Source organism: Bolinopsis microptera, chromosome 1 (genome assembly GCF_026151205.1).
Source record: "Bolinopsis microptera isolate Bmic1 chromosome 1, MBARI_Bmic_1.0, whole genome shotgun sequence".
In the NCBI taxonomy this organism is placed as follows: Eukaryota; Metazoa; Ctenophora; class Tentaculata; order Lobata; family Bolinopsidae; genus Bolinopsis; species Bolinopsis microptera.
The window spans coordinates 2,141,351-2,153,548 of NC_087072.1; the positions used below are offsets into that span (position 1 = coordinate 2,141,351).

Consider the following 12,198-nt stretch of genomic DNA (forward strand, 5'->3'; position numbering starts at 1 on the left):
ATTGATACTCATAATATATTTATTTTTCTTTATATAATACGACTATTATAGTAGTAATATAATAAGACTATACTAGTAAGATGAAGATATTTTTAGGAAACTTTATTTAAAATTATTCCGAATATAGAAAATATAGACTAACTCATATTCATTCACTGAAAACAAAGCACGTAAACATTACGTTAATATAACATGACACTTTTGGCTAACTCTTTGATAGTAAAGAACATCCCAAAAAGCTAACTAGTTCTGCACGAAGAACAAACTATCTAACATCTACCAAGATGTAATAAGATTTAACCTTAAAAACTATAATTTTACACTTATTTATTAGATCATACTTCTAGTTTCGGGATAGCCTGTAGCAGGCAACGCCCGATACTAATGTATCTACAGACTTACACAAATGCAAGTAAGTAGGTAAATATTTCATGCTAGGCATGTGGCACCCATTACGGTAACCATCCATTGGAGTTTTTGCTTAACGCTGTACTACATTTTACACTTTATAACACTTAATTTATCACGATTAAAATAATATCATATTAAAATGTTTAATATGTAATGATTTAAAGGGCAGAGCTCAGATATCAAAACATGCACAATACACATTAAAACAGTTAGGTCCACTGATCCACAATTCAAACTATTTTAAACAAAGATCAGTGTATCTACGTGTATATCACTATCGGAATAAGACGCACTGAATTAGAAGTGCAGTTCATATCAGCAATCTGATCTAAGATGAATTGTAATTGTAATATTATTCAACTTCCCCACAATAAATTCGACACAAACTTCCTAACCTCATTATCGGGGCTTTTCTCCAGCTCGCCTCTCGTCATAGTCAGCTTCATTCGATCATGCAACAACATCTTGGAAGCTTCTGGTGTATCTAGACGTATGACATGAGCATATTTCACCAGTTCTTTCTCCAACTCTAAAATCTCCTCATGAATAGGTGAATCTGGACAATCTAACACAAACACAGTGCAGTAAACTCTAGCTCTGGATATAAGGAGGTACAACTCTATGACGAACGACTCCAGTGATCCTCTGTCTGTGCCAAGTACTGCTGTAACAGGCTGGCCATTCAGCAGAGGGAATGCTGCCCAAATTATTCCTACCAAATTCTTGAGCAGCACTCATAAAAGTGAATGAGTACTTTTCATGATTTTTAGTTCCACAATTAGCTTACGATCATGGGGAGCAAGAAGTTTTAGTTTTTCATATTCCCATTTGTTCAATACACTAAAATCAGAAACGGTTTCACTGTTCAGAAAATATATAGTCGGTTTGAAACCATGAATATAATGTCCTTTTTCTTGTGATGGAACTTCTACGTCATTGCTGAAGCCTTTCATTATATTTTCTCTGAGGAAGGAGAGTATGTTAGCGAGTTCTTCTGTATTTCGTAAATTACTTTTCAGCACCATCATTGATCCTTGAAAATGTGTGGCCAATCCTTTGCTTAATTCACTTCTCTTGGTTCAACTGCTTCAACCACAACCAGAGAATCTCTAGAGGACTTGGACCCACGCGAGATGGAAGACATTGGAATAACTTATTGTAATAATATTGAACCGGATCATAACTCAGCCAAACATCAGTTTCCTGGACAACAGCGATTTTTTTAAGATGCTCCAGAAAGCTGTGAACGTCTTCCTCACTCACTGATTCCCAATTGTGAGAAAATATACATTGTCCGTCATCCACCAGGATATGATGATCAGGGAACAAATCAAATATCAAGGAAAAGATATCTAATTTAACAATGCTTAATAAGTTTGCCAAATTGTACATTATGGCTACTTTATACAACGGTTTTTCCTGGAATGAATCTTGAACACACTTTATCATACACTGTTTTACCATCAAATATACGTCTTGTTGCTCAAGAAGTGGAGCTTTATCGGTTTGAGGCAGGTTTTCAGTGGTAAGAGGGATTGTAAGGTTATTGATAGATGCTGAATCACATGCCTTTTTGTATCTTTCAGCAGAGTACTCACCAAAGGCAAGCACAAGTATTTTCCGCTCTGACTTTTGTTCTTTTTTTGCCAGTTCCAACATTTTGCCAAGCAGTACGACTGTCTTTCCGGACCCAGCAGGATCGTTAATACAAATGTGTTTTTCCTCACACTTGAAGATGTTCATCTGCTCTACAGTAAGGCATTCTATTCCCAAATGATTTTTGAATACTGGTGGAGCTCCCCTTATTTCTCTGTTTATAGGACCGGAGGGTTTTCTAGTGATTATCTCGGATCTAAGCACTTTGTCAATTTCAATAATACAATGTGGGAGACTGCCTTCTGGGACTTGACGATATAATGAACTCGGGTTTTCCTTATGCATATGAGAAATCCACAACCCTAGAAAAGTTATCTGCATTTTACCGATTGCTTCCATGTTTTTTTGGTATAATGTTTTATTATTAGCCAATAATGACCATACACCAGGAGTGCTGCAAGAGTTAATATATGTTTCCATGACATTTACATCCCACCATGCAGTAAAATTAGGGAGGTCATCCTCAAATACAATTTCAGATAAATCTTCAGCAAGGTTAGATCCACTTTGTGTCAGACTGCCAGCCTCCTCCCTAGTTAGTCCACAGAAAATTGTAAAGTCCAGAATCACTGGGAATGGGTAGCTAAGTCCATATCTTTTTGCCATTCCCTGTAAAAGTTTTACAGTCCTCTTTCTCTGCACGATTGATTCTTTAAGTCGATCTCTGAACATTTTTGGGCGGTTTTTGCTCTCTTTATTTGGGCTTTTAACCTCAAACACAACAAAGCATGAGTTAACGACCGCTACAAAGTCACATTCTCCTTCTTCTTCTTGTGGCTTTTTCGAACAATTTACGTCATGATCGTCTACAAAATACCCATACTGTCCATGAGTATATCTAAGGTTATGTAAAACAAAATCCAAACTTTGTGTAACTTTCAAATTTTCTAAAGCTCTGAAAACTTGAACCTCAGCATGATATTCTTCCTGGCGCCTTTTTTCTAGTTTCTCTTTTTTGTTGAGGTCTGTCTCGTTACGGTGAAAGGCATCAATGAACTTAGACAAGTTAGGAGCTCTGGGAAACATGGTGAATTTATCTTCACAAAGTCTTCGGACAGTTATAGCTGATTCCATCGCATGAACTCGATTACCGATCCAAAGGAGTTTATTCATCAGATCATGTTTCAATTTGTGATTTTCTGTTTCGAAACATCCCTGAAAGGTCTCTAAAGTATTAGATTAATGCTTAAATAAAATGTTTAAATAAAGGCTACTCATTTTCAGGTTTTTCAGATTAAACTAGTACTTAAGTACTTATCATTGTGGGCTTGATGAATAAATGTGCATGCTGTTAATTGGTTATGCCATAACAATTACCTGACTACAAAAATTACTAAGTTGAAGTCCCAGTTTTATACATGTAGGACACCGCAATGTTCCACTTCCACCACATCCCTCGGCCTCACAGGGTTCACCCATCCTAATGGTGAGGGTATATTGTTATAATACCTTCCGGGAATTATATCCACTAAAACTCGGGGACACCGAGAGCTGATAATTTGCACATTTTTCCCGCGCGTTCCCTGCAGCAATCTGTCGGGAATTATCACGCTTAGCACTCAGTAGCGGAGGTATTATTGTATTATAACTACACATTAACACAGTCAACAGAATTGCAACTCTTTTTTAGTCAAGAACTAAAGGCTTAGGACACCAAAGAGCGACACACTGGTTTTAATAATGTGTTTATCAAGTTACTTAAGGAAAATCGAATATTCAAAATTTTGGTCGTGGAAAGTTCATAATAATAATATTATATTACTATCTGAAGACATGGATAAGGGTAATGAGTTCTTGCTCCGAGTACAATCGGTAGCAGCGAGCATACGGCTACGTCATATATGAACGTATGCAGGACCAAGGTAATTACACTGAATATTAAAGATCGATCTAACGACCTACGAAGTCGATCTAATCGGGAGAAACCGTAAAAAATTACTTAACAAGAATTTTGAATAAATAAGCAATAAGCATAATTAGAGTTTTCATGTAATTAGCATAATTCTGTACTAATGTAAAAAGTTCACCTCAAAATTAATTTCAAAAGCAAAACACCTGTAACAATGTGGAAACAAAAAAAGAAAACAATTGAAAATAGATATATTATTCCGAGTGTGAATGTCTAAAAATATTCATCACCACCCTTAAAAAAGAATAAAATTGAAAAGTTAGAATGAAATTCAACAGGCAGGTTTTTTAATCCAAACGCCATAATTCTTCTCCTTTACAAACTTATTATAAACTTCCTTCGCCTCACAATATTCGGTAATCCGCTCCTTAACCTTGTTATAATCCTTACACTCGGCCCCAGAAAACTCCTCATACTCCTTCAGCACACTAACACGAGCAAGTCTGGAGATGACACCCTTAGCGCACCTCCCCCGACACCCATCCAGCACCTCCACCTTGTCATCACCTGCACACCAGTTCATACTCATTTCATTGGTTTTACCCAGCTCCCTCTCAGCCTCCTGACCAGGCACACATCCCAGCAGTGGGTGGTTGAGGCGGTAGGGGGCCGGGAGGGGGATGTCATTGTAACGACAGCACACTGCGCGGGACAGGTGACCGTGGTGGTAGAGACAGCCCAGTGTCAGCGAGGACAGGTAGACGGGTTCCAGGTACTCAGAGAGGAGACAACCTTGCAGGCCCAGTATGTTCCATCTGCTCACTTTATCACTGCAGGACATCGTTTTTAACCTTTGGTCGCCCATCATAATACCGTCGATTGTGAGAGGATCTTCTGAGGATGATGTTGGGTTGGTTCCTTGGCCTGATTCCATTTTGCTTCTCAGCAAGCCCTGTTTTTCGTTTTCCATCGTTGGATCATGTGCGACCACGTGTTCATTTGACTGTGTAGCTTCGGAAATGGGGAATATTGCGCTGTCACCACAGGGCGCGGTGCTGATGAAAAGATGAACTCTGACTTTGTGGTTCAGCCTGTATTTACCACCTGGAGTTTCCTCCAAAACAGCATCAAACGGCATCGCCTTTCCCTCCTTCCCAGTGACAGTTCGCAGCTGTTTCCACAAAAATCGTCGAAATCCACGTCTGGCAGTTATTTCAGCATGTGAATCATTGACAGTTTTACCCTCAAAGTTGATGTTATCACCATTCACTGTCCTGTTTCCTGATCCAAGGGAAACAGCGGACCACAAAGGTAAACCTGATCGTGAATCTTCGATGATGAAAACAGAAATAACTTTTCTTCCAACGGTTGAAAGATGCACGGATGCAGCTAATTTGTTGTAAGTGTCATAGGAGAATCTCCCGACTTTACCGAAAAATCCAGTACCCTCGATCGTGCTACTATGGATAGGAGTGAACTCGTTAATCTGATCAACTAATATCTCAGGATCCCTGGAACTCTTTTGAGAGACATCAACGACTGCCGTGGACACAGGCACAGCCCCGGACCGCTCTGAGTGTAACATTCTCAGTGCTAGTTCAGCCACATTCTGTTTGGCCACCTTTTTGCTGGTGGCTACTGAGTCAAACGTGCGATCCCCCATGGTTAGTCTCATGTGAAATTTCTTTCGATTTGTGGGGCCAGATGTGCGTGTAATGTTGAAGGCTGGAGCGAGTCCGTTAGCTTGGGCGAGTTCAATTATAGCCGAGATGGGATTCTTGTTGATTGAGTCATGGGCTATTTTACTACTTATTTGGATGGCACTTACAGGGTTCAACCTTGCAGTCTTAGCTTGGAATGCTGAACTTTGATCACCTGTAAATATTTTGTTCATCAGGTTAAAATAGTTGATTTAACAATCATATATAATACATATATATTATAGATCCAGATAAACAAAACAAATTCAGAGTGAAAAAAAATTTGATGAACTAAATTATCTATAGCATTTAAATATCGATCATTTACACTTCAGGCACTAAAGTAGCTGAATAAATAACCAAGGAAAGATATTTGCAGTTTAAGAAAAACCTGGCATGGGCAGAGGAGCTGATCTCTTGGAAGGAAATGTAGATTTTGTAATTTTCTTGAGATTAATCGCATACATTGGCTCTTCATTCCCCATGTCAATCTGCAATATTCAGTTTACATCAACATTTACATCAACATTTACATCAACATTTACACAACATTTACACAACATTTACACAACATTTACACAACATTTCCATTTTCCATCATCGTATGATCACATTAAATGGCTCATTTCCTTGTTATTTGTGATCACGACAAGAGTGAAATAGAAAAAATAAAAATCTGACATGACATTATCATTACCTTGATGATAAAGCCCTTATCTATCAATCCCGTACAAAGGTTATGCGTCACGTATCCTCCACCCATTTTCAGCTGTCTGATTGTCCAAGGATTGTTGCTGCTTTTCATCTTATCTAGAACAAGTTGTTCCGTACTGGTCAAGGTGTCTTTTTCATTCCTGATAAATTAGATGTTAAATAACTGGTAAAATAATTATAATATGCAATTATTTTCACTTTAATTTTAAGTAACTGGAAAAGTTTATTCAAAGTAGTAATCATAACAACAACTTGTGATGCCTATGGTGTATTTCTAATATGAGGGTTGGATTAAAAGTTGAAATACCCACAATATTTACCTAGTGTTTTCTCCATCATGATCTTCTTCCACAAATCTGCTTCTTGAAGGGTGAATTTCAACACCTCGATGATTTGAAGCGTCAGATTTTAATGCTCCTTGTAGTCTCACTGAGGGACGTGGAGGGGCACTGGTTCCAGCTGCCTGGTTAAATCTAATCGGTCGAGGAGGAGGTCTACTGCTTGAAAATCCAGGAGACAAAGAAACAGGTATGTTATTACTTATTGGCCGAGGGGCACTGTAGTGAGGTGCAGGCAACCTATTTATGGACAGAGGAGGAGCTCTTGTAGACTGATTTAGAGCTGCTCCCGGCTGAGCTATTGGTTGAACTGGTCTAGCACCAGAGGAAGGTGGTCTAGTAGGGACTGGACGAGAATGTCTTGGTGTGGCCGGGTGTGTAAATGTGGAGCTGGGGATCGGACGAGGAGTGGGTCTAGGCCTTATCGCAGACGAATTGTTGTTACCTGGAAAAGTTTGACAACATAAATATTTCATCATTATCTGTGTTAAAGGAATATTTAAAACGAGCACGTTATGATGTCAAAAAAACATAAAACAAAAAGAATCATTTGTAATATAAAATAATTTAGTATAAAATATGACTCGAATAATATTGTATTTTATACTTTACATTCGATTATGCCTAAAATGTGTTGGAAACTTAGTCCTCTCTAGGATCCCAACACACTGAAATATTAGACATGAGCGAATAATTTTAATTAGTAAGCAGTCTTTATCCTTGAACTAAATCTTGGCAAAATGTAAATTTATGTACCAAGAAATGGTTCTAATTTATAAACTGCTTGTGACGTTGTAATGTTACCGCAGCCTTCATATTTTACGCTTCTACAAAACAATTGTTATGTCAACTGTTATGTCAATGCCAAAAAATGAAATAACAATACAAATCGTCTTAACAAAAGGTGCTTTACTTCTGCAATATATTTGCTAGTGGTTAGTATCCATTTTGAGCTTTAGACCAGCCTTACTTTGAAATCAATCTTATTAAATCTTCAAACAAAAACCTGTATCATGCGAATTTATTTATTACCATGAAATTTCCCAAATTTTGGGTTGATGCACCACATCTCATCAGTTATCTTGACAATTTGACCTACTGAGGCTAATCTACCACAAGCCAACTCAGTTTCCTCTTTTGAGGATCTTGTACTTTTGGAAAGTTCAGCTGAAGAGCGAGGCCCTCCCGCAGAACGAAGTATTCTCACAATGTGATCTTCCATGAGGGTCCTAAACATTTCAATATTTTTTTAAATATTAACAAAAAATGAGACATGTTATTAAATACAGAAGAGGAATTTTTTCTCCCTTTGAATCAATCAAGCTAGATAATTTGTTCAATGAAACAAGAAATTCAATGAAACAAGAAAGTTAATTTTAGCACATTTTACAGAATAAAAAGATGTAAAACAATTCATAAAATATAATGCCCATTTGGTGTATGACTTTTTGTCCTTGACTGCTAGTTTGGTTTTGGAAGGACAGGTAACTAACGAGGCAAGGAATGCGCGTGCCTGAAAGCTTTTGCACACATATTAGGACCAGAAGAAAATTGTTAGCAAACCTTAGGGGTTCTGTTTAGACTTTATAGTTGTTACTATAGGTTGCAGTCTTGTTGTGACAAAAAAACAAAAAAACATGCTAATTAAAAAGAAATTTTTAATTAGCACTGTATAGTTTAAGATATTTATAGCTTATTATAACCATTGATACAAAGGCCATAATCTTTCGCCAGCTCTCCAATATCCACCTTGAAGCTGCATTTTATATCGTACACAATATAAACTAAAGCATGTTTTAGTGTAGACTTTTTGTCACAACAAGACTGCAACCTATAATAACAACTATAAACAGAACCCCTAATGTCTGCCAACAATTTTTCTCCTAGTCCTAATCTGAGCCTTGTCTCTATAAACTTAACTGAACTAGCATTTCGGTGTGTGCAAAAGCTTCCAAGCACGCGCATTCCTTGCCCCGTTAGTTACCTGTCCTTCCAAAACCAAACTAGCAGTCAAGGACAAAAAGTCATACACCAAATGCAAATGGGCATTATATTTTATGAATTGTTTTACATCTTTTTATTCTGTAAAAATGTGCTAAAATTGAATTTCTAAATTTCTTGTTTCATTGAAAAAATTTCTTGTTTCATTGACATAAGACTAAACAATTTTTAAAGTTGTAAATTAAATACAGAAGACCTGTCCTCAAATGTTGTGAAAAACAATTTAACATTCATGGTGATATATAGATGATACAATATAACAGTATTATAATGAGAGGTTCACATTTTTTTGAATAATAAACTACACTAAAAACCTGATTTACCATACTGTTTTAGGGAAATAGCACGATATATAGCACCAGGTTGTACAAATCATTGGGGTTTGATTAAAGACTCATATCCCTCTTGGATCGCGTAGCTTCTCTTTCCACAATGTAAAATAAAGTAGATCTGGGGTAATGCGGATCAGGGGTAATGCAGGGGAGAGGAACAAGCCTGACAAGTTTGTTTGAAATCAGCGTATCTTTTCATCAGTAAAACTGTTAATATTAGGAGGGACTATAGGGGCCTATCTCCTGCTCTTCATACTTTGTCACTCTCCTAGGATCTTTTTGGCTAATTAATGATTAAATGATCTTGTAGTACGTAAATGGTCAATTACCCAAGCTGCTAGCATCTAGTCTCTATCCGGAATTTTAAACTATAACTCGTGCTGAGGAGAAGCAAAAGATAATACTAATCACCAAGAAAAATCTGAAATATTGGTACAAAAAACCAACTTTTCTCAAAACTTTTACTTCCACAAAAAAGCTTTCAAGCCCGCCCATTCTTTGCCCCATTATGCATTAGTTGTTTGTCCTTTCACAATCCAATTAGCTGTCAAGAACAAAATTAACAAAACGTCTTACACGAAATTGGCGTTTTATTAATTTCATTGTTAGTACTGTGAAATGTGCAAAAAATGTGCAAAAAATTACACACTAAAATTATTTACTTTTTGACAATTTTGCGAGGAATACGACAAAAAAGGGCGAAATTTTCGTAAATTTGTTTATTGTCAATTGTAATACATGATGCAGTAATAATAATAATATTTAATTTTTAAGTTAATTTATTATATTAAGTGTTTGATTCACGATCCTTTGTTCACCTATCCATGTGCTTTCGCGCCACTGCGGGCGCGCTTGTTTCACAAGTCAAGAAAAGCACCTATCCACGAACCCCGATGGGAAGGTTCGTGCGCGCGCGTGCAGTGCTGACAACAGCGTCTATGTAGCGAAGGAAGTCTTGGCACTTCACCCTCCAGTATGCAGTAACCACTTTTCAGGTTTCTATAGTGCACAGTGACCGTGTATAGGGGTTAATTAGGTATAAACTACAGTGCAGCTGTACTTACACCTACATTCACAAGCATGCAAACTCACTTGGTCCAATGAGCGGGAAACTTAGGACAAGGTCTGGTGACGTCATAGTCACCGTCCAATCGGTAAGTATTTACAATGTTTAGTTATTAGGTATATATTTGGAATTGGTTTAATTTGGTTGTAAAGTTATTCTATTATGTAATAAATTATTGTGTTTTACAGGTTTTGTACATACGACAATTACTGGTTTTAATTGGTCAACTTAGAGTCATCTAACAGTGATAGTAGGAAGCAGGACGATCTACCCAACGACCTAACAACTGTGGAACTTTTCTTTTCTTTTGAGAGACATTGAGAGACATTTTGGAGTTTTTTTTTTAGAGACACTTTGGGAGTTTTTTTAGTCAAACTGTAATCATGAGTCTTCGTGAGATACCTGTGTTAGACGATAGCGCTGACTACAGCACGTGGAAGAAAAAAGTGCTTATATGGCAGCTTGGAACCGGAGCATCAGTGAAACAGCAAGCAAGTAAACTTATCATGAACATGAATGGGAAACCACAGGAGGTTTCTATAAATATACCAATAAAGGTTCTAGGAGCTGAAGATGGAGTTGATAAACTCATTGCTGAACTGGACAAACTGTACAAGAAGGACGGTACTCAGTCTTTATTTAAGGCAATAGACGACTTTGAGAGATATAGAAGAGGAGATGGAGAAGATATCGACAACTACATCTTGGAATTCCAGCGGAGGTATCAGATCCTTAAACAGCTGAGAGAAAGCAAAGAGCTCTATGACGATATGATATTAGCATATAGACTGTTAAATCAGGCTAGCCTAAACGATGAACAGGCCAGATTAGTTAGAGCAACTTGCACTAGTACATTATCTTATAACTTGATGCAAGAACAGTTAAAAAGGACATTCGGAGATGGATTTACAAGGAATGAGAATCAATCCAGTCTGCCTTTCAAAAGTACTCCAATGGAGGTGGTAAAGCAGGAACCCGTCTTTCTAACTGAGGATCAGCAAATGGGGTCTGACGTGCACTGGACCAGAAATGGGGATCATCAAAGAAACTTCACTGGTCAACCTATGAGAGGGGAAAACAGATATAACCCTTACGGTCAGAATAGAGGGCAGTCTAGATTCAACCCATATGCACAGAAACGAGGACAAAAGTCTTACATGAGGGGGAGCAGTAACCAAAGGATCAGTTGTTTTATATGCCATCAACCAGGTCATGTTGTCGCTGAGTGTTCTTTTAACACATTCGCTAAATCTCATCAAAAACAAGATGATGAGTCTCGCAGAAAGGTCTACGCTTTATTTGAATCAGATTTTTCACTTCCAGATTGCGAAGAAGAGATAATTTACTTAACAGGTGAATGTACGAACAAAGCGTTGATAGATACAGGGGCATGTGCAACCATCTGTGGAAAGGAGTGGTTTACGGTGTATGAAAGCTCTTTGACTACAGAAGAGAGGAAACTGATACAGACTGAGACTACTGAAAGGACATTTCGATTTGGAGATGGTAAGCCAGTGAAGTCGATTGCTTTGAAAACTATACCTATTAACCTTTGCAACAAAGATATGTTTTTGAAAACATACGTGGTGACGAACGATATTCCTCTTTTGCTAGCGAAGCAAACCATGACGAAAATGGGTATGGTACTAGACATGGAAAATATGACCCTAAAAATAAAAGACAGCAAAACACTGGAGAAGTTGCGGAGTACAAAATCGGGTCATGTAGCTGTGCCGATTGCACGTTGTGGAGATGGGCAAGAAAGTGGAGTAACTTATCAAGTGTCTGAAGAGCAAGACTGTGGAAAAACTGCTGACTTTTATCACCGTTACTACGCTCACGCATCAGCTGCGAAGATAGGTAAAGTCATCAAAAACGCAAAGTTGAAAGATGGTAATAAGATCATAGAGGAGCTTGAGAAGATTGATCAAACATGTGATTTTTGCTTGAAGTACAAGACTAGATCTATTCCGAAGAGGAAAGTGGGAATCCCTCAAGCTTCAATTTTTAATGAAGTCGTTGCTATGGACTTAAAAATTATAAATGATGAGGTGACTTTACTACATATGGTTGATACCGTAACAAGGTATTCTGTGGCAGCTCGAGTGATCAGCAAGGAAGCTCAAGAAAT

The 12,198-nt window shown here is 37.7% G+C and overlaps 3 protein-coding genes across 5 annotated transcripts in view; all 3 read right to left on the bottom strand.

Annotated features, from left to right (window-relative positions):
* The window catches only part of LOC134817510 (2-oxoglutarate and iron-dependent oxygenase domain-containing protein 2-like), a 94,511-nt gene that overhangs the window by 30,453 nt on the left and 51,860 nt on the right, over positions 1–12,198 (bottom strand). The window lies entirely within an intron of this gene.
* Positions 96–3,480, bottom strand: LOC134820340 (uncharacterized). Its single transcript, XM_063830639.1, has 2 exons — positions 3,385–3,480; positions 96–3,222 (listed from the first exon to the last, which is right to left on the bottom strand). The coding sequence occupies exon 2, from the start codon at positions 3,178–3,180 to the stop codon at positions 1,477–1,479; it is 1,704 nt and encodes a 567-aa protein (XP_063686709.1). The 5' UTR covers positions 3,181–3,222; positions 3,385–3,480; the 3' UTR covers positions 96–1,476.
* The window catches only part of LOC134817291 (double-stranded RNA-specific adenosine deaminase-like), a 536,580-nt gene continuing 528,382 nt past the window's right edge, over positions 4,001–12,198 (bottom strand). The window contains exons 1-6 of one of the 3 annotated variants that reach the window (XM_063826441.1): positions 7,701–7,903; positions 7,281–7,336; positions 6,651–7,113; positions 6,314–6,470; positions 6,008–6,107; positions 4,001–5,791 (exon numbers count right to left, since the gene is read on the bottom strand). In XM_063826441.1, the coding sequence (XP_063682511.1) occupies positions 4,248–5,791; positions 6,008–6,107; positions 6,314–6,421 (1,752 nt within the window). In that variant the 5' untranslated portion in view covers positions 6,422–6,470; positions 6,651–7,113; positions 7,281–7,336; positions 7,701–7,903 and the 3' untranslated portion in view covers positions 4,001–4,247. Of the gene's footprint in view, positions 5,792–6,007; positions 6,108–6,313; positions 6,471–6,650; positions 7,114–7,280; positions 7,337–7,700; positions 7,907–12,198 lie in introns of those variants that run through there. The other 2 variants (XM_063826427.1, XM_063826435.1) reach the window with 2 other exon arrangements.

Bases quoted from the DNA above. Each gene is read 5' to 3' on its own strand.
- LOC134820340 (XM_063830639.1), bottom strand. From the start codon at position 3,180: ATGAATAAACTCCTTTGGATCGGTAATCGAGTTCATGCGATGGAATCA.